The 16125-nt window shown below is 35.6% G+C and overlaps 1 protein-coding gene across 11 annotated transcripts in view; it reads right to left on the reverse strand.

Annotated features, from left to right (window-relative positions):
- PCDH15 (protocadherin related 15) overlaps window positions 1-16125 on the reverse strand; it is a 781066-nt gene that overhangs the window by 26295 nt on the left and 738646 nt on the right. For all 11 annotated transcript variants that reach the window (XM_027770259.1, XM_006144390.1, XM_006144387.1 and 8 more), the window contains one exon: window positions 7858-8034. In XM_027770259.1, the coding sequence (XP_027626060.1) occupies window positions 7858-8034 (177 nt within the window). The remainder of the gene's footprint in view (window positions 1-7857; window positions 8035-16125) is intronic.

Consider the following 16125-nt stretch of genomic DNA (forward strand, 5'->3'; position numbering starts at 1 on the left):
TTAAAAGATGGGAAAATGAGCTGAACAAAAATCTCTCTAAGGAAGACATACGAACAGCCAAAAAGCATATGAGGAAATGCTCGACATCCCTCATCATAAGGGAAATGCAGATAAAAACCACAACTATTCTCATTAAGTACCTTCACTGAATGGCAAAGATTAAGAATATAAAAAGTGATAAGTGTTGGCAGGGATGTGGTGAAAAGGGAACCCTCCTTCACTGTTGGTGGGAATGTAAACTAGTTCAACCACTGTGGAGAACAATATGGAGGTTCCTCAAAGATCTACAAATAGAACTACCACTTGATCCAGCAATCCCACTTCTGGGTATTTACCCAAAAGACAGGAGAACGCTCAGTCAGAAAAGTGCTTGCACATCAATGTTTATTGCTGCATTATCCACAATTGCCAAGACATGGAACCAACTTAAATGTCCACAAACTGATGAATGGATTGGAAAAGTGTGGTATATATACTCTATGGAATACTACTCAGCCATAAAAACAACAAGACCCTGGAAATCAATATATTTCTTAATATATTTCTAAAACCATGGAAAGCTCCAAAAGGTGCAAGATAAAAAAATTAAAATGGACTCAAATTTCACCATCAAAATATGACCAGATGGCCTTTTCAGTCTATTCTATGTCTTTCTTTTTTACATAGCACATAATGTAAGAAAAGTTATAATGTTTAGAGTAATCATATTGATTTTAAATCTAGCTAACATACTATTTATAGCTTCCATATTGAGAAAATAAAAAAGTATCTGATATCAGATAAGAATTTCTCTGGGTGGTTTATTAGTATTCCAATTGTAGAAACCCAATGGCCAAAATAATTCAATTTTAGTAATTTTAGTTTTAAAGGTACACCTAACCTTTTTTGCTTTACTTAAATTTCAACACTAAAACGTAAGGCAATTAGAATCCTTTTTTAAAATCTGCTTTTGCAGATAAAAATATTCTTACTGCAATTTTCCTAGATCCCTTTTTGATTTGTTAAACAGTATAATAAAGGTTTAGCCATTATTATAAAAACTAGACTAGAATAGCAAAATTTTTTTGTTTGAATTGTTTATCAGATAAAAGAAAATATTCTAAATGAAATACATATTAACAATTATATCATGAGGAATATATTTTTAGATCTGGGAAAAATAGAATAAGAAGAGAATTAATAATTGCAAAAAAAAAAAAAAATTCTGCCATGAAGAATTCACTTGGCAAGTCATGATTTACGGGAGTCCTCCATTTCATATTGAAACCATCTGGAAGAGAATTTGTTAGACTTTGTACACTACAGTAGTCTCTTTATTTAAATATTTGGCTTATTTCTCAACTGAAGTAATATCATAAATAATTGTTTACTGAACAAATTGATCATTTTTGAACCCATATCTGATATAGAATGTCTTTCTTTTACTTTGTACATTAAAAACAATTTGCCCAGGTAAAAATTCTTCAGTCATAACATTTTTCCTCAGAATACTGTGATTTTGGTTCCATTGCCTTTTAGCATTTGTATCATGTACATGAAATGCACTAATTTTTATTCCTTTATAAATATGTCATTTCTGTTTCTTTCAGTGATTCTTCAACATATTTGGATACTTTGCAAGGATAGAGAACCACCTTTTCATTGATTTTACCTATAGTGTAATGAGCTCTAATTATATTGGGTTGTTGGGAAAGTCATATTTTTCTGTTTTTTTTTTCTCTATGCAAAAATGCATCATGACATTCCCAACAGCCCAATATTTTACATTTATGTTTCTGTTTTAGATTCCACTTTTAAAAATACATTGTCACAGGTGTGTGTGTGCTTGTGTGTGCATGCACGTGAAAGAGAGAGAAAGTGAAAAAATATTCCCATCTCCACATGGCAAAGGATCATACTGTTTCCCTTACTCTCCACTTTTCCCACCTTTTAGGATTTGGGGCATGTGCACACCTGCACCAGAGAGTGTTTCTCAACCTGGCTGGTCTGGGAACAAAAGGACAAAGGTGTTCATGTGGGATCCAGTCACCTAACCACTAGACTACAGGCTAGCCCAGAGATATTACATCTTTTAGCTTCAGAAATTCAGAAATATCTCAAACTATTGGGCAGTATTTTAATTATCCTAGAAATATATGTTTATGATTTCTTCTGTGATTTTTATCATTTTTGTACTTTTCAAAATATTATATATATATATATATATATATATATATATATAGAGAGAGAGAGAGAGAGAGAGAGATACACAAGTATATACATATACTTCATATTGACAATTTCTTTTTCTTTTTTGGAGAGGTTTTTGCTATAGGACGTGTGAGTTCGCCAGAGAGAGAGAAAGAGACAGACAGAAAGCAAGAAATCACCCCCTGGGGGGATGGCCTTCTCCTCCATTCCCCTCTTGGGATCTTGGGTACACATGTGCATGCGCCTGGCATGAGTTTAAGCCACTGGGTCCAAGAATCGAACTGTGGTCAACTACATGGGAGTTCAGGAGTACATAGTCATTACACTAACGGCTGGTCCTGACTATTTTTCTTGTCTTCTCATTTCTAGCAAGGTTGAATCCAGGAACTCAAGTAATTACATAATATTTTTTAATGAGGAAAATAATGGCTTAGAGAGCCTTCGAGATTTTGTTCTATATATATATAAATTTCAAGAGTAAGAATTTGAATATCTTTGAACATTCATGTCAGTCTTTGAAATGGAATCTGATTACCCTCCCTATAATGCATGCTAATCTGGTCAGTGTGGGCAGAGGAAAGCACCAATTGGCCAGAGAAGAAGGAACTTGATGAAAGACCACCACCAAGTTGGAGAGTATCAATTCTCAAAGAGAGACTGGAATTCTTTCACCAGAAACAAGGGAAAGATTCCATTGGTATGAAACATATCATTTCACCAACTCATGCCATTACTCCTTTTACTGAAAATGCTAACTTGTTCATTAATGGTTTCTGTCAGAAAATATTACCAGAGTTACACATCCTGCCTTTGAGTCATCAGGACGCTATTTTCTTTATTTTGATTTTCAGTATTAATAACTGATCCCATTTTCCCCTGCTTACTTATTCTAGAGGAGATAGAAGAGATATCCAGATTCAACATCAATGAAGAAATGCAGTAGTTTCTCTATTCCCAGTACAGTCTACTTAGTTGCTGCCTGAAGACCTTTTGGAAGTCTAAAGGTGAGTTGCACAGGTCTTCTCTCCAATATAGCCTACATACATTGTTTACTTCTCTCTATTCTGTCATGAGATCAGTTCCTAAACCGATGTCATGTCTTTCAATTCTCTCCAGGGTAGCTGCCTATGTTCTTCATAGATGCGGGAACCAGCAGTTAGCATAATGGCTATGTTGCTGGACTCCCACGTAGTTGACCGCAGTTCACGTCCCGGACCCGGTGACTTAAAACTCAGGCCGGGTGCATGTGTGTGGGTGCCCAAGATCCCGAGAGGAGAATGGAGGAGAAGGGATTGCAGCATGACCATCCCCCCTGGCGGGTGATTTCTCGCTTTCTGTCTCTATGTCTCTCTCTCTGTCTGTCTGGCGAGCGCATGCGCCCTATAGCGAAAATCTCTCCCCCCAAAAAAGAAAAAAATAAAACTCATAGATGCACAGTCTCTGTCCCTGAAACAGGGTTTACAGAGTGAGCAATGTTTAACACCTCTGCTCATCTTCAGTCCACTGGGTGGGCTGTTCTACTTAGTGAAGTGAATCATGGGTAGCTCACCAGTGTTTATTTTAACTAGATTCTAATAACTACTTTTCTGTTGATTTGAATATTTTAGTATTCTGAATTTTTATTGTTTTCCCTGGTCTTAGGAAATTGAAAGATGCTTTATCTGAGCTTGGAAGTCAAATGTCATTTTAAAGTATATGCTTTTAAACACAATGTTTTGAAAAGCAATTTGTAGAACACATGGTTCTTTTTCTTCATTTCTCATTTACCATTTGAACATACTATTGTTAAGCAGCCTGGCCATATTAAAGGTGAAAAGTCAAAATTTTTCTTGCTTTTGTAAAAAAAATGTAATTAAGCTTCATTTTAAACATGTCTATTTCTGCTTAGGATACAGATAACCACAAGAGAAGGTAGCTAATGAAAAAACATAACAAGCTAGGTTACATTAAAATCGTAAATGTTCTTAAGCTGCAGTTGCAATGCAAATTAAAAAAAAAAAAGAATTCTAGAATGACAGTTACCTCCAAGGTGATATGAGACCGTGGTGAAACATCATAAAGGTGGCTGCCATAAAGCCATAGAAGAGGAAATCAGCTAAAGTTTTAACAAATGTTTAGAAACTAGGTGTGTACTAGCACTGTCATGAGATCAGTTCCTAAACCGATGTCATGTCTTTCAATTCTCTCCAGGGTAGCTGCCTATGTTCTTCATAGATGCGGGAACCAGCAGTTAGCATAATGGCTATGTTGCTGGACTCCCACGTAGTTGACCGCAGTTCACGTCCCGGACCCGGTGACTTAAAACTCAGGCCGGGTGCATGTGTGTGGGTGCCCAAGATCCCGAGAGGAGAATGGAGGAGAAGGGATTGCAGCATGACCATCCCCCCTGGCGGGTGATTTCTCGCTTTCTGTCTCTATGTCTCTCTCTCTGTCTGTCTGGCGAGCGCATGCGCCCTATAGCGAAAATCTCTCCCCCCAAAAAAGAAAAAAATAAAACTCATAGATGCACAGTCTCTGTCCCTGAAACAGGGTTTACAGAGTGAGCAATGTTTAACACCTCTGCTCATCTTCAGTCCACTGGGTGGGCTGTTCTACTTAGTGAAGTGAATCATGGGTAGCTCACCAGTGTTTATTTTAACTAGATTCTAATAACTACTTTTCTGTTGATTTGAATATTTTAGTATTCTGAATTTTTATTGTTTTCCCTGGTCTTAGGAAATTGAAAGATGCTTTATCTGAGCTTGGAAGTCAAATGTCATTTTAAAGTATATGCTTTTAAACACAATGTTTTGAAAAGCAATTTGTAGAACACATGGTTCTTTTTCTTCATTTCTCATTTACCATTTGAACATACTATTGTTAAGCAGCCTGGCCATATTAAAGGTGAAAAGTCAAAATTTTTCTTGCTTTTGTAAAAAAAATGTAATTAAGCTTCATTTTAAACATGTCTATTTCTGCTTAGGATACAGATAACCACAAGAGAAGGTAGCTAATGAAAAAACATAACAAGCTAGGTTACATTAAAATCGTAAATGTTCTTAAGCTGCAGTTGCAATGCAAATTAAAAAAAAAAAAGAATTCTAGAATGACAGTTACCTCCAAGGTGATATGAGACCGTGGTGAAACATCATAAAGGTGGCTGCCATAAAGCCATAGAAGAGGAAATCAGCTACAGTTTTAACAAATGTTTAGAAACTACGTGTGTACTAGCATGTTGGTGTAGGACAACAGAGACCCACAAATACAGGGGAAGCTTGCGCTCACTTGCAAACCCTTTTTCATGGACAACCATAAAAGAGATTGGGGACAAGGCACACATCAAGAGAAAAATCCCCTTTCACAGTGTGGGAGTAGGAAATAACCAAGACTGGGGCACAGGTGCAAACCACTGTATATTTCCCAGCTTTAATCTCATGGACAGCAAGAGCCTTAAGCAGTAGAAACGGGGACGGGGGGTGGGGGGGGGGAGATAAAGTCATTCTCCCCTCAGATTTCTGGCAAAGGCCCACTGTTTCTGGAGAAGAAACTTAAGGGAAAACTCACTACCCCTGAAGGAAGAGCTGAAGTCCTCTCGGACTAAGAGCCTGCACCAGCGCAAAGTGGAGGTCTACTACTGATTGGGAAGGGAAGGAAGCTCTGTTGCATCCAAGACCCAACAAATATACTGTGGCTGCCATGAAGAGAAGGAAAAGCTGAGGAATTTCCACTACAAGGTCTACACGTACAAGCTAGATAAGACAAGAGAGGAGCACCCCCGCCCCCCGCCACTCTCCAACCTTACCATAAGACTAGAACGGAGGAACCAGTGGAGGTAGGTTTCCACTGTGGGAGAAGGAGAGTGTGGGGAGAAACCCTTTCTGTGGCATGGGCATGCAGGGAACACTGAGAGCCGAGGGCTGATCAAAAAAACAGAGAAAACCCTGAAATATCCAAGAATATATATTTATTGCAGACAAATCATTATCATTTTACATGTTAAAGCCAGGCAAAGATCTTAAATAAAAGAGATGCTTTTTAAAAATACCCTCAACTCAATCTATCATCAAATTTTAAAATAAAATCAATGTTTGAAGAAAACACAGAATAGAGGTGGATTAAAGAAAGAGAGAGAGGTATTAATACTGGCAGCAGGAAGAATGCATGAGTTGTTTTGAAAGTCTACTTTTTGATAAAATGTTTTAGGTCAATGAAACGAAAATTACCATTGTAGAGCTAAATATTATTTCATTTGGATGGTCGCTATAAAGCTGAGAAGGAGTTATTACTTCAGTCATCCATATTAACCCACGGTGACTAGTAGACTGTCTTACATATGGCCCACTTTGTGTATTAAAAATAAAATGGGGACCAATAGGTGGTGTTATGGTTAAGGTGTTAAACATGGCTGACTGCAGTTTGAGTCCTGGACCTGGTGGCTTGAAAATCATGCTGGGTGCGTGTGCATACTTCATGCCCCAAATCCCAGGAGGAGAATGGAGAAGAAAGGATTATAGCTGGCCATACCCCCTGGGGTGATTTTCACTTTCCCTTGCACTGAATCCCTCTCTCTGTCTTCCTATGCAAAGGAAGCACATGTGCCCTATGTCAAAAACAGTAAAACAAATAAATAAATGAATAAATTGATAAGTAACATACTTAATAACAATGGCTTTTAAAACATTAGGTATGTAGTAAAACCAACCATTTCATTGTTACTAAAATAGAATAGTGAAGTCTTTTGATAACAAATTTACAATAAAACTGAATTTATAACTTATGAATTTTAATTTTAAAATGAATAAGTATATTTATTAAATAAACATATACCCTGGATGTATATATAAATTTGTATATGGATATCTTTATATGCTATTTAGTATATACAAAGAGAAAGTAAATTCTGAAATTGTAGATCTAGTATATGTGTGTATGTATGCAGACACATATTAGAATATACACAAGATTACATGTCAATAGTTTTTAAATTAAAAATGTGTTTTCAGTAGAATTTCATTCCAAGAACCTGTTGTACACTAGGTGTCGCTAGCATAAAGCAAAAACTGTCAACAGATTTTTAAAAAGAAGTATTAAACTGTGTTAGAATAACATTCAAGGGAAAGTATGTAGTAACATTTTGTTAAGATTCTGAATTTTCTTCTTAGGAATTATGAAATCAAGTTCACACTGGTGAAAACTATCACACAGGGTATGGACTTAGAAAGAATTAGCCCCTCTGTTCTCCACCTGCAAGTCAAGGGAAAAGTCAAACACAAATTTTTGCTGATTCAATAGACCTGTAAGAAACTGAATTTCTTCTTAAATTTCAAGCCAACTGAAACTGTTGCAGGTAAACTGCTACTTTAAGAATCTGTGCTTTCCTCTTAACTGGCTAGGAGCAAGAGTGGGAGAGGAAGTAAAAAGATTCTCAAGGAGCTCTTCCTTCCTAAATGTAATAGAACTTCTGATTATAAAGCAAACAAATCCTCTGAATTTACCTAGCTGAGGCTTGGACTAGCGTAAAACTTGCAGACATAAGGACTCTAAGATAGTTTCAGGTTCTTTGCTTGGAATTTGCTTTCAACAGTTTGGTGGGGTTTCAAATTTAAGTACTTATACACATAGCCTTTACTATGAGAACTATCTATATGGGCACCCAGAGAGCCGTTACAGGCAGTAAAACATACTTACTTGAAAAGTTCATTTCTATCAATGGCTCTGTTGGTTTGGGGGTCGATTGCATAGACGGTCAAGTCACATTTGGTGTAATCTTCCAGAGAAAAGGCATCTCCGTGCCGACGAGCACCAATGGACTCCACTACAACCTTGGCACCAGGAATTTGGTCCTGAACATAGCGATCCAAAATCCTATAAATCAAAGTACAAACATGACATTCTGACGGGCTTTCTGGGAATAAAAAAAAAAAAAAAATCACCCTCAACTTGAAATGACATTTAGTAAATGAAAAATGATGACAGGCTGGTTTTTGCTAATGTTTACTGAATACAAACCTTTGGGGAAAATGTTCTCTATATTTTTATAGCATTTAACTCACAATGATGTTAGAAGTGGAATAAGGTTGAAAAAGGTCATCAACCATGTCCTAGTTAAGTCTAGACTTTTTTGAATTTACAATGCCATTTGAGCTTTCACATGGCTCATGGGAGATGCCAAATATGTTGTACAAATAAAGCTGTCAATGCTTTATAGGAGTCACGGGGTCTTAAAGTCTTGACTACATGGGGTAATGTCATAAATTACACCCCCAGCTGGAATCTGTGATATATGGCACATAGTTGAATGCTCAGGATACCTATTTTCTTAAGGGTATAAAGATCCTTAGAACATTATAGCAACAGGAGGTGGTAGAGATATCTTACAAGGCAAGTTTATCAGATTAAGATAAAAATATTGCATGCAAGACCAGTCTCATAGCACCATGGAGGTGCTATGCAGAAGAAGCTGGATACCAAATGGCTGACGAGGGTTTGAGAATTGGCCTAGGGGGCTTGAAAAACATGCTGAGTGTGTATGTGCAAAAGACTCTGATAGAATGGTGAATTGGAAGAAAAGAATCACCATGTGACCAGGCCCTGTAGGAGAGTGCTCCCTGCCCCTCCTCTTTCTCGTGCCCATTTAGCCTCAGATTAAAACATATGTTGCATGCAAATCTCAGACTATGAGTGAATACAAATGACTGAAAGATATACCATCTCCCATAGTATGAGCAATATTTAATTGAAAAGACAAAAATAACGTTAATGAATATGCAATTTCTTTGGAAGATATGATTTTTTTGGAATTCTTTTTCTGGATATTAATCGAAAATACAAATTATTATCATATGAGTGTTTGTTTTCTGTGTTTCTGCAAATGTCAATTTCCTTAATGTCCTTTTTCTTATCAAAAACTTTATATCATTAATTGTATTAGAATGCAAATTATTCAATATTTGTAGACATTAAAATGTAAATAAATCTTTGTAACCATACATGCCGACTATTTTAACATTAATCTGTAGAGTCAACAATACTTTTGGAGTCTGTGCTGTGAGGTATTTGGGGAGGATGGGGGTAACATAGTCTAAAGTTCTTTGATACATCAGAAAATAAATTTTACTTCAGATGCCAAAATCAGCCTGCTTTCTACTCTATTAAAAATATGTTGCCTTAAAGTATGTGCTGGGTTTGTTTTTATTACAAGAACCACCAGGATACTGAATTTTGGAGAAAATGGCTATACTAGTGAGCACCAATGGCAGTGTAGTATTATTCATTCCTTTCCTTACTCTCCCTGCCCCACAGCCTTACAGCATGAGATCCTTGCCAAAGAACAAAGAGAAGACTTTGTGGAAAAAAAAGGAGTAAATCTATGCAGCCAATACCAGTTAATAGTCGGATAAAGCCTCTCTGGGAACCTGAAAACAATGGATGTCCTTGGAAACACAGGCTAGTCTAAGATGGTTCAGCTTGTGTTTTAGGTTTTTTTCCTGAGAGACTTATGCTCACTTAGCAAAAAATAAGAAAGGTCTCAGCACCTAACCACATTATACTCTTGGCATTTTGTAGGAATCGCAAACAGTAATAACAGAGCGCTGATGATCATGGAGGTTTGGCTTTAGTTTTGTATCCCTTTACTTATCAATTGCATAACCTTTGACAAGCAATTTTAAGCTCCCTAGGATTTAGTTTTCTTAAATACAAAATGAGGAATTCATCTACCAATGATTTATAAATGAACAAAAGGTTTTTCACAATTTTTTGCATACTTTTAGCACATACTAACAACTTCCATAAAATATGATTATTATTAATAATTAGGCTTAAATATTTGGATTAATAAATTTCTTCCCTGCCTCTTATTCATTCAAGTCAATTTATTTGTGAAATTATTCAAAAATCATATTTCTACTAGTCTTATTAGTTCACAAGGTAAAATGCAAACAAACATTAATACATGGTTAAAGTACTGGAAAAGGTGGCTATCTGTCCCACATATTCTTTAGTGTAACAACGTTTAACTGCTCCAGTGCGTTTAGGAATTAATTTGATATATTCCAGGGAAATCCTTCATATATACACATATGGTATCCAACAAAGAAGAAACTTGTCTATCGAGCCTGTGTCTTTTCCTATATTTCAGTGCTATATGATAGAAATATGTGACTAAAAAATGAGATGTGGAATAAAATATAACTGTACTAATTCTATGATAGCAGAAAATCATAAAGCAATGAAGTTTATAAATGAATTGTCATTTAAAACATGCAATAATGTCTTCTCCCTGAATATTTTTTAAAGAATCATTAACTTTTAATTCATTTATTTAAATTTTAATTTGACTAGAGAGAAAGAGAAAGTGAGAAAGCAAGCTGTCAGATCTAGGATTTGAACCATGGTCAGCCATGTGGGAGTCCAGCACCCTTAACCACTTGTGTGTCCCATTTTTTTTCTTGAGCTTTTAGAAATCCCAACTAGAATTAAAGGTATTTTATGATAATGGGAATTGTGTTCTATTTTAATTGTTTCATATTTCATTCTAATACATAAATGTAAAACCTTATTTAATACTTTAAAAAAATGAAAACATATTTTATAAAAATCTATCTTCCCACCTATTATCTATGTCTATATAACATTTTCTACAGTGATCATTATGACATATATGTTGATTTCACTAAAAAAATAGACGTAAGGAAAAGATTTTCAAAATAGAGTTTCAAAAACAATCTTCATATAAACCTTTATTTTCAGAATTTAAAAAATGTAGAAAATTAAACTGGTATCAGAGATATCTAATAAAATCATGGCAGAACTTACATAACTGTTAAATGGCAAATGTTTAATCCATTCATTCATTCAGTGACTATTTACTGAATGTCTAACATGGGCCAGAAACTGTTCTAGACACATGAATATATGAGCAAACAAAACAAAATTCCTGACTTCAGAGCATTTACATTCTATAGGGCAAGATCTTGATAATGAAATAAAATTGGTAAGTGTGTTTAGAAAATTTATTATTGAGAAACTGATAGTTAAGCAGTTTAGGTGATAATAAATAGAAATGTAGAAAGAAAAGGAAAGAATGTTCTAGAAAAAGAAATTGCCAACTGCTTGTGCAACTGTCTTGATGTAGTAGTGTGTCAACAGAGCAGTAAAAGTTAGGAGAGCACATGGGTGCTTTTAGAATTGTAAAGTCATTACCGTATGCTCTGAGTGAAATAAAAATCCATCCCTGGATTTTAAATATTGAAGTAATATGATCTAACTTATCTTTAAAAGTAGCACAGTTGCCAGTATGTTTTAACAGTCCGATGTTGGAACTGAGAGTAGGATCAGGAAAACTCATTAGTAAAGAATTTAAGTAGACGAAGGATTTATTAAATGTTCAGCCTATTCAATAATTTGGAGGAAAAGATTCAACCTAATCTGTGACTATTAGCCATAGATGAACCATAAAATTGAGTTTTATTATATGCATTACTATTATGCCTGCTTAAATAAGTATCCATTTGCAAATAGTATATATCTTATGAAAATAAATCAAGAAATGCAAGACTTAACAAATAGTTGTATTCATTATAGGGTGACCTAGATAAATCCTGGGTTTTGTGGTTCTTCATTTTAAAATAGGTCAATTTTTATAGATCATTCTTTGTTTAAGAAAACATAAAGGAGAGACCCAAGCTTATAGGTCCACTTAGGATTCTTTATTATCTTCCTTGAAGTGTGTTTCTAGACATAGTTGGCTTTTAAGAGACGGCCAATCTTTTCAGAGTTCATGATACTTCCTTCTATTGCCTTTTGTATTAAATACAGAACACAGTTCTTTTTCTACTTCATCTCAGAGATCTTGAACTTTCTGAATTATTTTTTTGTCAAGTCCAGTGTTTTGTATTTGATGAAAGTTTTCATGGTGTCAGTGCTCTAATAACAGTATTACAACATGATTTTAAAGCTAGCTAACATCTCTTGGAGAACAGACAGTGGTGTAACAGGTAGAAGTGAGCGGGCAACTCAGAGGTAAATATTCCTCTATTAAATATTAATTGAGCACAAGCATAGATAAAAACCTGTGAAATCCAAACAAAAGAAGTGGCTATTATTATAGACCTCCCTTACTAAATATTTGTTACCAAAATTTACAATAAAAATGGCAACCAGTCCATTTCAAAGGGCAGCAGAAAGACATCTGTCGCATCAATCACAGCTTTTCAGGAGTTTCAGCTAGACCCTCTGTGAGAACTCCTTCCCACCTGGCTCCTGGTGCCAAGAGAGGAAGTTCTCTCAGCAGTATGCTAGGTCAGCATTCTATTTCCAACTGGGCAATACACTAAAAAGGCAGGTCTTCCAAATACAGGAACTCATACCTTCAAAGTCCACACTGGACATGCGTGATGGAGGCAACGAGCACAGAGGAAAACCCAAATTCGAACAAAAGCAGCAGCTACTATTACAAACCTTCTGTACCAAATATTCACTGAGCACAAGCACAGGTGAAAACCTGCATAATTTGAACAAAAGAAGTGGCTACTATTATAGACCTGCCCTACTAAATATTCATTACCAAAATTCACAATGAAAGTGACAACCAGTCCATTCCAAAGGGCAGCAGTTATTTCTTTAACAACCTGCCCACCAAAAATGTCTCTGGGTGTCCTTCCCTTTAACCCATGGCCAGCCTGGTTGCTCAGGAACTCTCTTCTTTTTTTTCAATAAATTGAGCTTTGCTACTTCCTATACTTGTCCAAGTTCGAATTCTTTGTGAGTGTAAGACAAAGAACTGATTCACTCCTGTTTCTTCAATCCCTATTGGGCCCACACACCCCAAATCTGCATCATATTTGGTATTTACACTTGGTTAAACTTGATGGTGGGGTACATAAAAGTAGACACTCTATTCTTTGTCTTCTGGGAGTCTCTCATCCCTACAAATGACTCTGTTTTAAAAACAAACACTGGGCATCTGTTGGCCAGCTAAGAACAGACAGTGTGGCTACCTACCAGCCTTAAAGATGACAAGCTTGCTAAGAAGCATTCGGCTGGCCCCTCATTGCTATTAAGGTGATAGAAATGGTGGCCGTTGTGTGACTTAGTTTCTTTTTTTGGACTCCTAACCATGGTGTGGGAAGTGACTGAATGTTCTAAGGGCAGCTGATGGTGGATAACAGGGTTACTCTGTGGTGCATCCTAAAGGCCCTGGGAACCAGAAGCAACCCCACCTGCCAATCTGACTGTCAGAACAAATTCCTCTCTGAGGCTTTTCTCTCATCCACCTGGGGCAGTGTTCCCCTCAGGATGCTCTCAGACCCCATGACAGATGTTCTTGGTCCTCATGACTGATGACCCCGAGTGACATGTATCTGGGAACTATCCATGATGAGCTGAAGACAGTTAAACTGCACGTTCTTTCCTCCTACTCTTCACATTCTCTGAAAAATTCTAAAAATCCAAAAAGGCTTAATAGACTATTGTTTCCTTACTCAGAAAACAGCCCCAAACACCCAAACATTAGCAATAGACTTTGTCAACTATAAATCAAATCAAAGAGGTTATGCATGCTCTGTAAACTAACTGATTCCATAACCTATGTAGGTAGCCATTTAGTTTACTGGATTCATAAAAATGAAGACTAGAAACAAACGGAAGCTTTCTATCAGACTAAAATGTTGCCAAATGGTGACCAGAAGCTGACTCAGAGGACCCTGACATAAAGACACATAGCTAACAAGATATATACTATCATTGAAAGCAAAAATGATAACATTGTCTGGTGGAGTTTCAACATACATAGACATAACATATATGACCACTACAACACAGAGAGAGAGGACAAGGGACCAGTATGTTGGTAAGGATTCTGCATTCCACTTGGAGGAGTAACATACTGATTCCTTTTGTTTTAAACAATTATTTATTTGTTTGTTTATTGTGATTTTCAAATCACTGGGTCCAGGGTTTGAATATATACCATTTTTAAGTAAGAACATTCATTCAACATGTAAAAAATTCAACAATATTTTTCAACACTCTGTACTCAAAAACACATGGTATCGATGAGCTGCATTTCTTACTTTATTCCAGATTGTTTTGATATTATATATATATTGCCAGAGGGAAAATAAATAAGAAAATAAAATTTTGCTTTTATTAAAAAAGAATTAAGATGATTGAATGCCAAAACTTACCCTGAATCTAAACTCATAATAACAGTATGTCTATTTAAAATACAAACAGTACAATCAAGTATTAGCAGAATAATATTTGTTTATGACAAAGTTTTTCAAAGCAGAGAAATTTTTAGGAAACCCATCTGTAAATTTTTAGGAAACCCATCTGAGCTCTAAGAAGTGTACAAAAAATCCAAATTAATCATGATAAAAAATTATAATCACTGAGTATAAATTAAATTTTAATTTAAGGTTTTATCGTTCCATTTTAAATGGGACAATAAATGGAGCACTCCTAATATTTATATGAGCTGAAGACAGTTAAACTGCACGTTCTTTCCTCCTACTCTTCACATTCTCTGAAAAATTCTAAAAATCCAAAAAGGCTTAATAGACTATTGTTTCCTTACTCAGAAAACAGCCCCAAACACCCAAACATTAGCAATAGACTTTGTCAACTATAAATCAAATCAAAGAGGTTATGCATGCTCTGTAAACTAACTGATTCCATAACCTATGTAGGTAGCCATTTAGTTTACTGGATTCATAAAAATGAAGACTAGAAACAAACGGAAGCTTTCTATCAGACTAAAATGTTGCCAAATGGTGACCAGAAGCTGACTCAGAGGACCCTGACATAAAGACACATAGCTAACAAGATATATACTATCATTGAAAGCAAAAATGATAACATTGTCTGGTGGAGTTTCAACATACATAGACATAACATATATGACCACTACAACACAGAGAGAGAGGACAAGGGACCAGTATGTTGGTAAGGATTCTGCATTCCACTTGGAGGAGTAACATACTGATTCCTTTTGTTTTAAACAATTATTTATTTGTTTGTTTATTGTGATTTTCAAATCACTGGGTCCAGGGTTTGAATATATACCATTTTTAAGTAAGAACATTCATTCAACATGTAAAAAATTCAACAATATTTTTCAACACTCTGTACTCAAAAACACATGGTATCGATGAGCTGCATTTCTTACTTTATTCCAGATTGTTTTGATATTATATATATATTGCCAGAGGGAAAATAAATAAGAAAATAAAATTTTGCTTTTATTAAAAAAGAATTAAGATGATTGAATGCCAAAACTTACCCTGAATCTAAACTCATAATAACAGTATGTCTATTTAAAATACAAACAGTACAATCAAGTATTAGCAGAATAATATTTGTTTATGACAAAGTTTTTCAAAGCAGAGAAATTTTTAGGAAACCCATCTGTAAATTTTTAGGAAACCCATCTGAGCTCTAAGAAGTGTACAAAAAATCCAAATTAATCATGATAAAAAATTATAATCACTGAGTATAAATTAAATTTTAATTTAAGGTTTTATCGTTCCATTTTAAATGGGACAATAAATGGAGCACTCCTAATATTTATATGACTGGGCCACCCACTGGTGTGGTGGTTAAGGTGGCTAGATTCCACATGGCCAATCATGAGTCCTGCGCTGGGCAAGCAGCTTGAGCACAAGCTGGGCACATGTGCATGTGTGCCCAAAATCCCAAAAGGGGAAATGGAAGAGAAGGGATTATGGTGTGACTGTCCTCCATGGAGGGGAAACTAACTGTCTTACTTTCCCGCCCTCTCTTTCTCTTTCTGCAGTGAGCACACATGCCCTCTACTAAAGTTTAAAAAGAAAAATTTTATATACTTATGCTATTTTTAGAAAACCTTTTAAAAACTGAACAGTTCTCAGTAAATATATTGTTAACATAAACATCATGTGGCAACATGTTTCATTGTGCTACAAAAGAAGTTTA

This window comes from Tupaia chinensis, unplaced genomic scaffold (genome assembly GCF_000334495.1).
Source record: "Tupaia chinensis unplaced genomic scaffold, TupChi_1.0 Scaffold000118_1, whole genome shotgun sequence".
Classification (NCBI taxonomy): Eukaryota; Metazoa; Chordata; class Mammalia; order Scandentia; family Tupaiidae; genus Tupaia; species Tupaia belangeri.